Genomic DNA, 16,131 nt, shown 5'->3' on the forward strand with positions numbered 1-16,131 from the left:
TACCACCCGGCTTATTGGTAGACTAAAAAAGGGCAGGTCGGAAAGTTATACCCGGATTTTCAACAGGGCGGGGCAGAGGGCGGGGCTCCTGCCCCCAGCGGTTCAAAGGTCAACCGTCCTTCTTTCCTTTTTATGCCCGAGTAATATGCCACTGTATGGATTACCCCACAGTTTGTTTCTCCACTCTTACTTTGATGGATGTTTGCATTATTATTGTGCATTTTGCAAATTATTTGCAAGATTAATATTTGCAAATTATTATGCATTATTATTGTTATTGTGAATGGTAAGTGCCAATCCAATGTTTTTTTAAGCCTGCGTGGTCTGTCAGATCATGAAGAATGAAATATCAGTGCCCTGGACCAGAAATCAGGACACAGGGTGGGTCCTGGTGATGACTGACAGCCACTCACTAGTATAACTCAGCAAGCAACTTTACTCCCTCAGCTGTAATCCAAGAGATTGAACCAGAATTTTTGTGTAAGTTATTTATTTGGAAGGTGGGTCTGAGTATTTAATTAGGAGATGATCCCCAAAAGTGACAAAGTTAAGAAGGGAAGGAAGCCAACAAATTTAGTGTGCCTTTAGGATCACATTATTGCACTGGGCAATTAGGGTTGGGTTCCACTGGGGACCTCTGTATCGACACTCTATGGAATAAATCTTAGAGCTGTCTCACCCAGTGGACAAGGGAACTGGGGTATTTATCCACTAACTCCTGTCTGTCACTGGTGAGCACCGTTCACAAGCTATTCACTCTGTGACCCCTTTGGCCTCCCATTTGTGCATGCCAAGAATGCCCTAGATGGTCCTGAGACAGAGTCATGTGTGCTTCCAGTAGGAAACTTTGGGCATACATGCCCTCTGCAGATGAGGTCCAATGGTCATCAAGGATGCATGTTACAGGGATTATCAAACTCTGATCCTCAAATCCCTGGGAGCTCACATTTCATTTTATTTAGGGTTTTTTTTTTTTTTCTTTCAGGAGCTCACATTTTAATTAGAAAAATACAGCCTTCTCTTCTTCTTCTCTTTTTTTTTTTTCTACCTTAGTTGAATCTTTGCCCGAAAACTGCTTTAGTTTGTTTCAATCATCTTCCTGGAAAAGGGAATGTATATGTATATTGATACATCCTTTTCTCCTCCATTCCTTCAAAATTCTTTGAAAGGCAGAAGACTCTGGCTGAACTTTATTAAGACAGATGTATTACCTTGAGCTGGGCACTACTTCCCTCTAGGTCTCAGTTCACCCTTAAAAAAATTTTTTTTATTGAAAATAAATAAATTTCAATTTTTTTAAAAATAAAACAAAGATATAGGAAATCACACAAAATTAATGTGTGGCCTAGTGAATTATTATAAGGAAAATGATTTTATAACCTCCACCCAGGTCAAGAAATAGAATTTTGCCAGACACCCCACAAGTTACAAAGAGGCTATTTGCCCATTAAGGTCTCTTCCCTGGGAGTCTACACTTCTAAAACTGACAACTCTTGTGTTTTTATAATCAGCTCATTCGTAAGATTCAGCCCTATAGCCAAATTCTATGGTGTTGCCAAATATTTATCAATCCTTATGTGAATAAAATAACATGACTCCCACATGTAAACTTTCCCCTGAATTCCCACTTATTTGGGAGTAAAATCCAGAAATTTCACTTGGGATCACAAGGCCTAAAAGATCAAGCCTTTCCTCCTGTTTTCCAGTTCACTCCAGCCACCTCTATGTTTCTCCAGCATGTAAAACTCATACCCACCTCAGGGCCTTTGCCTGAGATGCTCCTCCCAAACTCTTCTCCCATCTGACTTTTTCTTATCATTATAGTCTCAACTGAAATGCCACCTCTTTAGGGAGGTCCTCAATGACAACTCCATCTAAAGCAGGGTTTTAGGACTCACATAAGTTCATTTGTTTCTTTCACAGTAGTAATCATCTGAAATTATCCAGCTTATTTATGTTTGTGTATTTGTTTATGTATCTATCTGCCATGCAGGGCCCTTCAGCTTTGCAAAAAGGATTAACATTGTCTGTTCTGTTATTCCTTGATCCCCAACACCCAAAACAAAGCCTAACATAAATTGGCTCTCCACAAATATTTGTGGACCCAATACCACAGAATGAACTCATTCTCTCTCTCTGCACAATGACATTTGCATCTCGGTAGGGAGAGGACACAAGGATGTCTACTGAAAAAGATGGACAAGTCTGCCAACATTGTCAGTGTTATTTACCATCACCTAGGCAAATTTCAGAAGGCCTCATAGAAATCCAAGGTAGACCAACTAAAAAGCAAGCTTTATGGGTACCTCGGTGGCTCAGTGGGTTAAAGCCTCTGCCTTCGGCTCAGGTCATGAACTCAGGGTCCTGGGATGGAGTCCCCCATCAGGCTCTCTGCTCAGCGGGGAGCCTGCTTCGCCCCCCACCCCACCCCACCTCTGCCTGCCTCTCTGCCTACTTGAGATCTCTGTCAAATAAATAAATTTTTAAAAATACTAAAAAAATAAAAAGCAAGCTTACAACTCTCTCCCAACAGCTCACACACACTATGATCTGTCTTAGTCTGCTATAAAAAAGTACCACAGACTGAATGGCTTAAACAACAGAAATTTACTTTTCCTAGTTCTAGAGAGTGGAAAGTCCTGCGTCAAGGGTCTGGCTGGGTTTGAGCTCTGCTGAGAGCTCTCTTCCTGACTTGTAAGATGGCTATGTTGTCCTCACATGGTCTTTCTTCTGAGTGTGCATGGAGAGAGAGAATGGGAAAGTGGGGACATCTGGGACCCATGCTTTTACTGGGCTATCCTCTCTGAGCCAGAGCAGAAGTATTGAAGTTTTCTTCATGCATGAAAACATGTGCATAGCTTAGATAAAGGATCCACAAGTTTTTTTAAGAGAACCCAAAGTTCAACGTCCTCCTGGCCATGGCTTCCTCACTGCTTAATGAGAACAAGAAAAACAGCTCAAAGAAAGTATTTAGGGTTATGCACTGGCTGGGTTTAAGTCCCTTCTGGGCACCAGTAGAACCCCTTGCCTACCTGAATTCTTGCCTTTCTGTGAATCTGTTTCCACCTTTACTCTGTAGGTTCCTTTGGGGCTGGAATCTTGTCATCTATTTTTGTCTTTTTAAAAAGATTCGTTTTTAAATTACAAAAGTAGTACATCCTCACAGTAGAAAAAAATTCAAGCAATAAACAAAAAAGAGAAAGTCCCTTTTGATCTGGCCCTGTTTCCAATCCCTCTCCTCTCCCCAGATGGGACGACTATTAACAGCGTGTTATATATATTTCCAGAACTTTCCATTCACAAGAATAATGATGCCAATAAATGTGCTAACGTTTGTTGAATGTTTACTGAGTCAGATGCTATGCTAAGCACTTTCCGTGCATGTTCTCAATTAATTCACAAAACAAGCCTATAAAGTCGGTGTTATTCTATTTCCTGTTTCACAAAAGAGAAAGCCAAGGTGGTAGTTACAAATGTGGTAAAGCCAGAATTTAAACCCAGGCAGACTGACTTCAGGGCTCATGCTCTTTACCCTCTAGTCTTCTGCCACTTTCTTTGGGATTTGGAATGTCACAGACACTTCTCCATAGTTACCCACAGAATTCTATTTCTTCCTTTTTAAAAGTTGCTCAGTATTCTATAAAATGAATCTATTTAATTCATTTTGTCATTCCGTTGACACAGGTTTTAAACATTTGCGGTTTTTCATGACTTATTTCATCAAATCTAAGATTCCATTGATTGTCAGAAGCACCTAGTTTCAGAGAGATTAAAATGTGAAATAAAATATGTATTTTTAAAAAAGTGCATCTTAGAGTTAATGTAATACGGCATGAGAGACCCTGCTGCAAATGAACATGCATCCATATAACTGGTATGCGTCTTCAGAAGCTCCCTGGAAGTAAAATTGTGCACTAAAATGTAGGTGCATTTTTTATTTTGATAGATACTACCAAATCCCCTCCAGGAGACCATTTGTCAGTCATCTGTCTTCAACTTACTTGACAAATGCCTGGCTCTTTGTAGGTATCAAATAAATGTTGGCTCAGTAGACAAAATGCACGAGCTGGCCCAGCAAATACCAAAGCATTTTGAGATATGCAAGAAACAAAACACAAAAAAACAAGAACAAAAAAGTCCCACCACCACCAAAAAAAACCCCACAACAGAGACTGACAGCAAAATTAGAGTATTTTAGGACCACAGTGTGTACACAGTTTTTGCTAAAGCACTGGCCACAATAAGTGACAAAAGCTAATAAGTTAAATAATGTCATATAGAATGAGGTGTCCAAAGTGATTATAAAATGCCTTACAAAGTTATCAAAAGGCTGTGCGCTCCAGTTTAAAAAAAAATACACTAATAACTCCAGCATTTTATACCCCCCAGTACTAGTGAGAAATTTCCAGAACTCTTACGGTCTGCCATTTCCTCAAACACCTGCAAGATTACTTGCATCAGAATCACCTGGAGTGCTTATTAAAATGCAGACCCCACTCCACAGAGCTTCAGAATCATAATTTCCAGGGATTAGGGCCAGAGACTGTGCATTTTATGCGGTCGGTGCCTCTGAGGCACTCAAAAGCGTGGGAGCTAGCGCATTAACAGGCTTTAATAGGATGAGTCTCTTAATTAGATCAGCACTTTAAAGGGGCTCTTTGGCTGTCGAGTACGGAACCAAGTGGAAGCAGGCAAAGACAGCTAAAATAGTTAATGGCATCCACTCATTGCAGCTAGGGTAAAGGGGCCCAGACCGCCCGCGCGCTGGCACGCCCCCTGTCGGCCTTCAGCAGCCCGGCCTGGGTCCGGTTGTAGCAGCCGACTGCGACTGCGCGCTCCCAGGCCGGCGGAGGCCTCCTCAGGGAGCGCCAGCCGCGCCAATCTGGACCGGAAGCGGAACTGAGGTCGAATTAGACTAAGGCGCTTCGCCGGCCGCCCCCGCCGCCCCCACCCCGGATCCCGACTGACTCGCAGACGCGCCGGAAGCGGAAGTTGCTAAGAGGTGGGGGAGTTGGGAAAGTCTCGGGTTATACTCGGGCTTCTCCGACTAAGTGCGGTTGGGTAACAAGTCTCGTCCTTCTCGCCCGCCTCAGACCGGCTACCGGCCCGGACCCGTCGCCCGAGGGGAGTGGCACTCGGGGCTCCGACTCCTTCCCGGGGTCCGTGTGACCCGCTGGTTGCCGTAGTCCCCTGCCCCTTTCCTGGAGCGAAGCACCGTCCGGCTTGCAGGGGTCCCCGCAGACCCTCGCCATGGGCAACACGAGCAGCGAGCGGGCCGCGCTGGAGCGGCAGGGTGGCCACAAGACGCCGCGGAGGGACAGCTCGGGGGGCACCAAGGACGGGGACAGGCCCAAGATCCTGATGGACAGCCCCGAGGACGCCGACCTCTTCCACTCCGAGGAAATCAAGGTGAGGGGGTGGGGGAATCCGGCTCCCCTTGACTAATGTTGAGGGGAGGAGACCTCTCCCAGATGCCCCGCCACATCCCCTCCAAAACTCAGCGTAACTGGGAAGGAAGTGATCCTTAACTCCGTGCACTTAAAAAGCCAGATGGTCCTGTAAGAGCCCTCGTAGTAATCCAGGAACCTGTGTCTAATTACCGATGAGAAAGTCACCCCGAGGGAGGAGGAACTGATTTCGTTTAACATCATTAAGGCGAAAGCAGCTCTGGGACAGCGTTTCAAATCCTTAATTAATTAAGATCGTTGAGCTAGCAGCAGGTGAGCCTCGGTCTCTGCTCTCCTCGTAGGTATAGTTAGTTTCACTGCTTTGAGAAATTTTTCCTCACCTTTACGAAGACTGACACTTGTTGTAGGATCTGGCTTTGCAGTTTGTTGTCGATTTTGGAGATAACCCAGAGCACGTGTGTAAGCAGAAAGTAGAGTTACACAGCTGACTGCTGTTTTCCGAGGTGTTTCATTCTAACTGAAACTTTGGATTCACCAGACTACTTTAGAGCAGACGTTGAAAACTCAATCCGCTTTTGGAGATCAGCGGGTGAGCGAAGTGTCAATCTGAAAGGGGGGCAGCCAGGTGGTACTCACGTTTTCTCTCCTATTGTGTACATATGGCTTCAGATTTAAAAGAGACCAAAGCAAAAATTTTTCAGGCCATATTTGGAGATCCTACCCTAGTTTGCTTTAATTCATCAAAACTTTGAAGATAAGCCTCCATGTTGCATCACCACTTCCTCATATCAGGGAGATCATATGATAGTTGTCTTTCTCTGCTTGACTTATTTCGTTAAGCTTGATACGCTCTAGTTCCATCCATGTTGTCACAAATGGCAAGATTTCTTTTGATGGCTGCATAGTATTCCATTGTGTATATATACCACATCTTCTTGATCCATTCATCTGTTGATGGACATCTAGGTTCTTTCCATAGTTTGGCTATTGTGGACATTGCTGCTATAAACATTCGGGTGCATGTGCCCCTTTGGATCACTACGTTTGTATCTTTAGGATAAATACCCAATAGTGCAACTGCTGGGTCATAGGGCAGTTCTATTTTCAACATTTTGAGGAACCTCCATGCTGTTTTCCAGAGTGGCTGCACCAGCTTGCATTCCCACCAACAGTGTAGGAGGGTTCCCCTTTCTCCGCATCCTCGCCAGCATCTGTCATTTCCTGACTTGTTGATTTAGTGGGTAGGAGAAGAATAAATGAAACAAGATGGGATTGGGAGGGAGACAAACCATAAGTGACTCTTAATCTCACAAAACAAACTGAGGGTTGCTGGGGCGAGGGGGTTTGGGAGAAGGGGGTGAGATTATGGACATTGGGGAGGGTATGTGCTTTGGTGAGTGCCGTGAAGTGTGTAAACCTGGTGATTCACAGACCTGTACCCCTGGGGATAAAAATATATTTTTATAAAAAATAAAAAAAAAATAAAAACTTTGAAGATAAGCCTTGGGGCGCCTGGGTGGCTCAGTTGTTAAGTGTCTGCCTGAGCCTGGCATTGGACTCCCTGCTCAGCAGGGAGCCTGCTTCTCCCTCTCCCACTCCCCCTGCTTGTGTTCCCTCTCTCACTGTGTCTCTCTCTGTCAAATAAATAAAATCTTTAAAAAAAAAAAAAAGAAAAAAAAACTTTCGAGATAAGTCTTGATTCCTGCTTCAGCCATATGCCCTTTAGCTACCTGATAGGGTTTTGTGTTTCCCACTCCAGGGCCCACACCTGGGGTCCAGAACCACAGACACTTAGTGGTTCTGGCAGCTGATAAGTGTTGTGGTAGATCCTAAGAAAGGAAGACCTGATCCTTTAAGGACAGTGCAACAGAGTAGGTTTGGGAAAAATCAAGGTGTCTCCCATCCCAAAATATTCTCTGTTTGTACCTACGTATTAATCATCATTGCCCATTAGGCTAATTGCCTGGCAACTCATTCCACCTTTACTCATATATTTTCTCAGATGTTGGGCTTGGTGATCACATTATGATCTTAAATCCTCACTTGGATCTTGGCTTTAGGTCTAACTAAAGAATCTTACTGAGGCTTATGTCCTGGGGTATGCACTTGCTTTCTGAATTTGTTGCATTCCTGAGGACCTGTGTGCAAAGTGAACTTTAGAATCCTGTTTCCCCGGTGATTTGATATCCTTTTCTCCAGAAATAATTGTGGCCCAGGAGGGCTATTTAAGACACCATAAAAACCAAACTACTCTCTTCCAGAAGTGTCTGTTCTGTTGCTGTTCCAAAGTTCCTAGAAGAGACGTTCAGCATACAGGGATCTGTGGACAATGATTTTAAATAGTGTCCGTTATCACTTCCTCAGAAGTTACAGAAATGATGGAGCAGAGACACTGGATTGAATGCCCTATACTCCCCAAAAAGTCGTGGATTATTTTAGCTACACTAATTGACCGTTTTGTCTGTGGTTACTTATCACCTTCTCAGTGGCAAGTGCTTCCAGTCTGTTATTCTTTAATCTCTAGATCTTGTTCAGTCTTAAAGAAAGCAGGCATCATTTAAGATAAACTCTGGTCAGGGTGCCTGGATGGCGCAGTCAGCTAAGCGTCTGCCTTTGGCTCAGGTCATGAACCCAGGGTCCCGGTCAAATCCCATGTCAGAATCCCCGCTTAGCAGGGAGTCTGCCTCTCTCCCCCTCTCTCCTTCCTCCCTCCTTGTGCTCTCTCTCTCAAATAAATAGTCTTAAAAAAAAAAAAAAAAAGACCAAAAAACTGGTCAGTATTTGAAATGAAGGTCTTATAGGCTCATTCATTGACACCTTTAAGGGTCTCCCCCAGCCTTGAACTCCTGTTCTTTTAACATCTTTGGCTTACGACTAGGAAATATGTAAAAGATCCAAAAGCACATACATTTCCCCTTGAGTTGGATGTGTTTATTTCTCTCTTAATTTGAAATACCTCAGATACACATCACTTCCCGTGCTTGGAAGCTATTGTTTGCCATACCGAGGGTCATTCTGTGTCTTTTTTTTCCCAGTGCCTGGACAGCTCTTCAGATACCTTTTTCCCTCAGAATCTGGATTTGTGAGTTTTCAGGTTGACAGCTCTGGAATTGTCTTTAACAAATTTCCGTGTACTTCAAATCTTGTTAATTAAGGGGAGAAAATGATGTTTATCTATCTGTTCTTGAAGTCATTGCACCTGCTTCCAAGCGAGTTCTGTAGTTTCTACTAAAATTTTGGTGTAGGTCTCTTTAATAGCAACAGTATTAACAGCTAATAATTATTAAGTAGTATGTGTCAGACACTATGCAGAGCCATTTCAGTGGACCCTCTCAGTCTTTCACAGCAACACTAAGAAATAGTTCCTTTTGTTATCTCTGTTTTCCAAGTGGAGGAGCCAAGGCCCAGCCATTAAGTTAATGAGCTTGAGTATGAACCTAGAGAGTAATCGCTGCCTATTGAGAATGAATTGTCTACCTTAGGGTAACTGGCCATTGTAGGGAGCTCGCTAATGGCTTCCTGTCCCTGAGTAAACTGTTCCATTTCTAGGCTCCAGAAAAGGAAGAATTCCTGGCTTGGCAGCATGATCTGGAAGTGAATGATAAAGCCCCTGCGCAGGCTCGGCCAACAGTATTTCGATGGACGGGGGGCGGAAAGGAAGTTTACTTATCTGGGTCCTTCAACAACTGGAGTAAACTTCCCCTCACAAGAAGGTAACTGCTTGGACAGTATTCACATATTTGTCTCAATCCAGGGATTCTGTGGTTTCTAAATGGGGAGTAGAAAGGGATGTTTTTATAAAATAGATGCTGAGGGGCGCCTGGATGGCTCAGTGGGTTAAGCCTCTGCCTTCAGCTCAGGTCATGATCCCAGGGTCCTGGGATCGTGCCCCACTTCGGGCTCTCTGCTCAGCGGGGAGCCTGCTTCCCCCTCTCTCTGCCTGCCTCTCTGCCTACTTGTGATCTCTTTCTCTCTGACAAATAAATAAATCTTAAAAAATAATAATAAAAAAATAAAACGGATGCCGAATGGAAAATAATTTTGCTTAATAATTCACTGGGTTCACATCTCACACCCAGTTAGTCTCTAGGTTCAGAGCACACTTAGAAGAAAACATTTCTCAGTAACAAGTATTTCCTGGACATCTTTGACTTCCGGGTATGCAGCTATGTGTTTGCTTAGGCAGGACTCCTCCTGCAGAAAGAAATCTATTCCCCATGCAGTGGAGAGAGCCCTAGGCTGGGAATCTTCAAGACCAGGATTTGAGTCCGCATTGGCTGGGCTAACCTCTTAGTGACACCTGAGTCCCAGTGTTTCTATCTGTAAGAAGGGAATTTTGGACAGATCATCTCTGAGGTTCCTTCTGACTTTGCCTCTCTGTGTATTACTTTTGTTTGGAAGGTACCTGTTCTGTAGGCGTCATTAGCAAGACCATAGTAAAACGTGTGATCAGGAATCCTAGCATGGACTTCCTTCTCAAGCTGTCACTGAGAAAGCTTCTTCACTAGTGAGTGTTCTTGATGAAACAGAGGGAGAGATTGTCCCCTGCTGGGCCAGGCCTGATTCCTATCCCAGACCACTTGCTTTCCCAGGGCTGATGTCAGACGAGCAAGGAAACAGCATAGTTACAAGTCTTAATAAGTCTGAGGAACAAAACAGAGAGCTTTCCTGGAACCTTGTCTTAGTAGGGAAGCAGGTTTCTTTAGAGACCTATCTGGATCCTGTGGAATGAGTCCCATCTCCTGCCCAAGGCAGATCGACAAAGACTAAAACTTCAGTTTTACCTGGAGCTGCTGTCCTCAGCAAGAGGTGTTTTGCATGCAAGCTGAAAAGACACGTGCCCAGTTGTGGATCTTTTGATGGTGGGAAGGCGGGTTATTCCTGTACTTAGCAACGTGAGTCCTCCAGGAAACCCCTTGCATTGCTGCTTCCTTATAGCTTTTCTAGATGGATCATTCTCCTGACTTGTCGCAAGTGGTTAAAAGTGTTTATTCCTCCGCAGCTGGACTCTTGGTTTCCACAGGGAAAGATCAGGTTTTGTTCAATGGCAGATTTCGTCGTTAAACTTAGAAGGGCACCTCACCCAGCTAAAATCCCGTGTCCTTTTGCACTGCAGCCACAATAACTTCGTAGCCATCCTGGACCTGCCTGAAGGAGAGCATCAGTACAAGTTCTTTGTGGATGGTCAGTGGACACACGACCCTTCTGAGGTACTCTTCCACCTGCCCTTGGTCCTCTGCCCGCCTGCACAATCCAACCAGACCGCTTTCCCTTATTGATTGGGCCAGGTCCCTTTGTCCCGCTGGTAAAAGTCCCTGTGTGTGGCTGAGCTAGATAGCAGTGCTGATTGTCAGACGTACGGGCAGACTTGACAGAGAGGAGCAGATTGGCTAGCCCGGAGATGAGACCTTCCAGCCAGGAAGTCTAAATTTTCTAAAAAATAACTCCAGAGACCTTCCACATTATGATTTCTGCCTGTCTGTCTCTTCCCAGCCAATAGTAACCAGCCAGCTTGGCACAGTTAACAACATCATTCAAGTGAAGAAAACTGACTTTGAAGTATTTGATGCTTTAATGGTGGATTCCCAAAAGTGCTCCGATGTGTCTGGTATGAACACAGTTATTTTATACCACGTGTGTGCAGGTGGGGGCCATGCAGTCCAGAAATCCTCTTCCTTCTCTTGCCTCTCACTCTTAAGCTCAAGCTGCTGCCCAGTCGGGTAGATGTCTGTAGCTCCCTCAAGAGCCACAAAAGTAATTCCTAACTCTGAGGTCAGGTGGTTGAAATCCAGCCCCAAGGGAGCTGGAAGTCATTTTTTTGGTCATCTTCAGTATTCAGCAGGTCTGCTTAGCCACAGAGAGCAGACCGTGGAGACGGAGCCAGAGCTTGATCGCGTGCCCGGGGCAGGGCCCATGAGGCCCTGGAGAGTTGTGTTGGTTTGGTGATGAGCCAGCCCAGGGAAAGCCTACCGGCTCCCTCCCACTCCAACCCGCTTGGGGTGCCCGCCTAAAGAGCTGCAGCCTGACAGGTGATAAACGGACACCTCCGTGACCTCATGTGGTGTATTAGCACCTTCTCAGAATCCCTCTGGGGGAGACGGACGCTCATCACAGGGACCTGCTCAATACCAGCCTCATACCATCTCCCAAGAGTTAGCCGGTCGTCGAGCTTTCAGTAAATTGCTTTCCATCCAAATCCACAGGAAGAAACATAATATGTAGAATTCAGAGGCAGTGGTGTGTTGTAATCTATAGTGTCCGTGCCAGCTTCACTGCCCCTTCTCGCAGGGCCTTAAATAATTCCTAGACCCCATGGGAGGCAGCAAAAAGATTGCCCTGGATTATACCTGATAATCTAACATGATGGGTTCAGTTCCCTTTACAGGATGATTCTTTGTTGTTCCCTGGCTGGGCCTGGGGCTTCTGCCACCAGGATCTCTTACTCTTATTAGTTCAGAAAGCACAGTGGTAAATCGACCATGGCGGGCTTGCTCTGGCTGAAAAGCCAGCTTGTTGAGTAGGAATTGGAAATCCAAAAATAGCATTGTCTCTAGCTAGCTAGCTAGCTAATCTTTTCGAGCAGTCATTTATTCCTTTTTTCAATAGGTGGGAATTAGGGGATGGAGAAAATGCTCAAATATTCCCTTGTTACTGTAACTTGACATGAGGCCACATACCAAAGCTTTTATTCAAGTTTCTGCAGCATAGACCACCTGGGGAAAGAACACTGCCCCCTCACTGCCAGCAAACCAGCATCAGGCTCTGTGTGGATTTCGTATTTAGATACTCACTTTCTTGGATACATCTTTACTCCTGATGACTCAGTTTTCTGCACTTAATGCTTTTCTATTTCCTACTGTCCTCTGGTTGGGTCGTGTGAAGGGAGCTGTACCCTAAAAAACGACATTAAGGGAACTGGCAGAGCCAGAGTGCATCAGGTTTATTCTGGATGGCCCTGAGGGTCAGGCGACCAGAACCTGCCCCAGGTGTCCTTTGAACAACCTCTCAGTCCCTTCCAGCTGGCCCGGCATTGCTAAGTGAGCTGTCTCTAATCTTATGAAACACTGCCCTTCTAGAAGCTTCTTAACATATCTGTGTAATCGAGACACTCAAGTAAGAGTTTGAAAGGAACCTGAGAGTGGTGGAGTCAGAGGATCCCTGTAGAGATCAGGTTTTCAATTTTTTATTTTTGGTTTTAGTTTTGAAATGTGCCCGTGCCTTTTGTAACCTGTTTCTGCCACCCAGTCTGTGTACACAGGCTGCTTTATCTTCTTTTTTATATTCTGGCTGGTGGTGCTCAGACCTGTGGCTTGGCTGCTTAAGCCTCACTTGAAGCCCTGAGCTTCTTGGCGGTATTTGCCAGCCCAGCCCAAGGCAAGAAGCATTATTCTGCAGGGGCGTGTCTGGTTGGGTTACTGTGAGCAGCCTCCTTGTTAGTCTGGCCCGGAATCACCAGCTTAGCCACCACCACTGTCTGCTGCCGGGCATCTGAGCTCGCTGCTGAATGTTATGCCAGTCCCCCAGATTCCAGAAGGGTTTTCTCATTGCCTCTACTCTTCACCCAGGGGGGCCTGTATATTCTTCAAGGGAATAGAAATCTTCATTGAGGGGACAAGGAAAACTAGATGATGCCACAAATTCAGCAAGACTGCTTCTAAAACTCATAATTTTCAGTGTAAATATCCTGTCATCATCTCCCAACAGAGCTGTCCAGCTCCCCACCAGGACCCTACCATCAGGAGCCCTATGTCTCAAAACCAGAAGAACGGTTTAAAGCCCCACCCATTCTCCCTCCACACCTGCTTCAGGTCATCCTGAACAAGGACACGGGGATTTCTGTGAGTACACAGGTGTCTGCCAGCATGTTCGTGTTCCAAGGCTCCCCCCTTTCTGACCACCTCTTGGAAAGCAGTTGATAAAAAGGTCTCCGGGTTGCCCATCGGTGTTAACTGCTGGGGGACCCCCCACCCCCCCCGCTGTGGAAATGGGCTACGAGCAAGATGTTCCCCAAGTGTGGGTGCTGCTTTCCCATCACACGAAGGCTTTCTGAGCTTGTCTTCCTGTGTCTCACTCCTGTCTCAGCCCTACTTGTAAATCATGATGAAATAAATAGCCGCCCCTTCTCAGTAAGCTACTGAATGGAAATCCTCCTCTGGCCCCACGTTTTAGAATCTAATCGAAATCACCACATTGCTTTCAAATGCTCCTAGATCCAGATTTCAGGAATCTGGGTAATTTACATTTTCTCTGATATTATGCATAAAGAGAAGTGTATAATCTCCTGGATCCAGAAGAGCACCCCATTATTCCCTTGTTAATTTTCCATTCCATTAAAGTAGATATGTGCAGCATGGCCCTAATTCCCAAGAATCTGGGTGTTCCTGTGCTTTGTCCAAGCCACCCCTTAAAATTCACATGTTTATGAGGTGATGAAGTAAGCATGACACTCTCTGGAGGCCACGTACAAGCGGGTACACGTGCACTGTGCTGCAGAGCCGACCCAGGCGTGTGCGCGCAGCCCCCCACAGTGGCCATGGCTCAGTCCCCGGAGACACCACGCTCCCCCCTGGCCCCCCCTTTATCCATTTCATTCTTTGTGCTCCTGAATATAGACAGGAGCTTGCAATCCACTGCTCGGGCATGTTTAGTACAGATTTATCTTGCTGCTTTCTCTAAAAATGCACTCAGTGGACAGCTCTTCCTTCCTGCCTCCCTTTTTATAAGAGGACAGAGCTGTGACCCACACTTTAGAGGCCAAGGTAGAACCTGAACAAGACACATACCAGTGCATCCAGTAGGCATACAGGGAGCTGCCCTTAGTTGAAGCAATGAGGCATGACCCCGCGGACCTCGTCTGTCCTCTTAGATGAGCCTTTCACTGCCCAGCTTAAGCAGAAAGGGGTATAAGAGCCTGCTTCTTTCCTTTGGATACCCACTGCTGTGAAATAAAGGGGGAACCTTCTTCATTTCCAAATCCTAAATGCTCACTGTCTGCTTTTGTTCCCCCCACAGTGTGATCCGGCTTTGCTCCCCGAGCCCAACCACGTCATGTTGAACCACCTTTACGCACTCTCTATCAAGGTAATGGCATGTTTGTCTCTGGTAGAGCTGTGTTTCTCGGCGTACTCTGAGGCCCCCTAGCAACAAAATTACCTGGAGTATTTACCTAAGGAGTACTTACCTAAGTACTTATCTGGAGTACTTACCAGCTTCTGGGCCCTTATGCAGACCCACAGGCTCCAGTTCTGAAGGCAGAACAGGACTCTCTTTATTAAGTCCCTTTGAAGATTCTCGAACGCACACACACTAAAGTTTGAGCCTTTGACTTAGTCCTGCCTTTGATAATTTCCACCCTCTTCCTCAGGATGGAGTGATGGTGCTCAGCGCGACCCACCGTTACAAGAAAAAGTATGTCACCACCTTGCTATACAAGCCCATATGAAGAGCTGGGAGCCGGCGGTGGTCCCCAGGGAACGGTGTGCACCCCCAGCCTCCACGTGTGCATGCTTTCCACTAGAGGGAATGGACTGTAAATTTTTCATTTCACACTCTTTACAAGACATTTCATACCCGCTGTAGTCCTGCTTGAAGGTTTGTTCCAGGCGTGGCAGCTCCCAAAGCGCCTCTGTCTGTAACAGTCCTCTTGGCCCACAGTGGCTGTGAGCCTCAGGGCTCACCGGAACGGAGAACAGAGTGAGGGGACACAGAAGGTCTGGGGCCCCCACACCACAGTGCATGAGGACAGGTGCAGTTCTGAACAGACATCCTCTGAGCTGGTCGTGGAGATGCTTCTTAAGCCAAAAATGAAGCCCAGACCCTTTGCTGGTAAAACCTGGGAAACCGGGACTGAGGCCACACATAAAATCTAATCACAAGTGTCTTTGAGGCCATCCCCTTGTCCCTGTCGAGGCCTCGAGCTAACAGCAACAACTGGTCCTCTGAAATCATAGCAATAGGTTGTCTCCTGTTCTCTGCTCCAGGGAGGTATAATTTCTCTAGAAATTAGAACCTGTCTGATTTCCAGGTGAAGATTGACAATTGTTTCTTATGCTTATGTGTAGTAAGTACTTTTGTTTTAAACCAGAGGTGGCTGATTCTGTGGCCTTAGGGCAATTTTAAAACCACCCCAACCAGAATATAGATGATGTGAACTGTATTCAGCAATAATCTGTTTTCAGAACAGACTAAAAATCGCTGCCATATTTCTCCATTAAGCCAGATGATCTGAGGACTGACCACTGTTAGCTGGAGTGTTGTCCAGCTTTTTATTCTAATCGTAACAAGGTGACAGTGTTACCATGAAAACTTTGGAGAAGCACCCTACCCTAGCCTGGCCGCCTTGCTCAGGACCTCCATCTCTACTTAGCAGTGAAGGCAGTCGCACTTGCTCTTATTTATTCTGGAAGGAATTTAGAACTTCTCAGCAGCCTTCTAAATTTGTGTCGGGAAGACATCCTTTGGACCAAAGCAAACCTTTTTACACTCGGCGTGGTTTCCAGGGAGATGCTGCAGATGTGCCCATTAGCACAGGTTCCTGTCCCCAAGTCCGCAGAAGCTGTCGTTACACCCTGCGTTCCTGCTGGGAGATGGAGGAACGAGCTCCCTGGTTTCCAGTATTTATTTGGTAAACCTGAGTCTGGGATACCCTTTTTTTGTTACTGTTTTCCAAACTGAATTATTGTCACCTTGACGTACAGGTTTCAATAAAGCTTTGTAAAGATAA

At 45.7% G+C, this 16,131-nt stretch overlaps 1 protein-coding gene across 1 annotated transcript; it reads left to right on the plus strand.

Moving 5' to 3' along the window:
• The first annotated feature begins 4,891 nt into the window (after positions 1-4,891).
• On the plus strand, positions 4,892-16,131 carry PRKAB1 (protein kinase AMP-activated non-catalytic subunit beta 1). Its single transcript, XM_013056609.2, has 8 exons — positions 4,892-5,002; positions 5,094-5,409; positions 8,958-9,121; positions 10,525-10,618; positions 10,902-11,016; positions 13,113-13,246; positions 14,421-14,489; positions 14,773-16,131. The coding sequence occupies exons 2-8, from the start codon at positions 5,251-5,253 to the stop codon at positions 14,848-14,850; spliced, it is 813 nt and encodes a 270-aa protein (XP_012912063.1). The 5' UTR covers positions 4,892-5,002; positions 5,094-5,250; the 3' UTR covers positions 14,851-16,131.

This window comes from Mustela putorius, unplaced genomic scaffold (assembly GCF_011764305.1).
Source record: "Mustela putorius furo isolate JIRA1106 unplaced genomic scaffold, ASM1176430v1.1 tig00537248_pilon_pilon_pilon, whole genome shotgun sequence".
In the NCBI taxonomy this organism is placed as follows: domain Eukaryota; kingdom Metazoa; phylum Chordata; class Mammalia; order Carnivora; family Mustelidae; genus Mustela; species Mustela putorius.

What these genes read in the sequence shown, in the direction of transcription:
- PRKAB1 (XM_013056609.2), top strand. Translation starts at nt 5,251, where the DNA reads ATGGGCAACACGAGCAGCGAGCGGGCCGCGCTGGAGCGGCAGGGTGGC. An exon ending in GGACACACGACCCTTCTGAG is followed by an intron (nt 10,619 to 10,901) that starts GTACTCTTCCAC and finishes GTCTCTTCCCAG; the next exon opens with CCAATAGTAACCAGCCAGCT. An exon ending in ACAAGGACACGGGGATTTCT is followed by an intron (nt 13,247 to 14,420) that starts GTGAGTACACAG and finishes TTCCCCCCACAG; the next exon opens with TGTGATCCGGCTTTGCTCCC.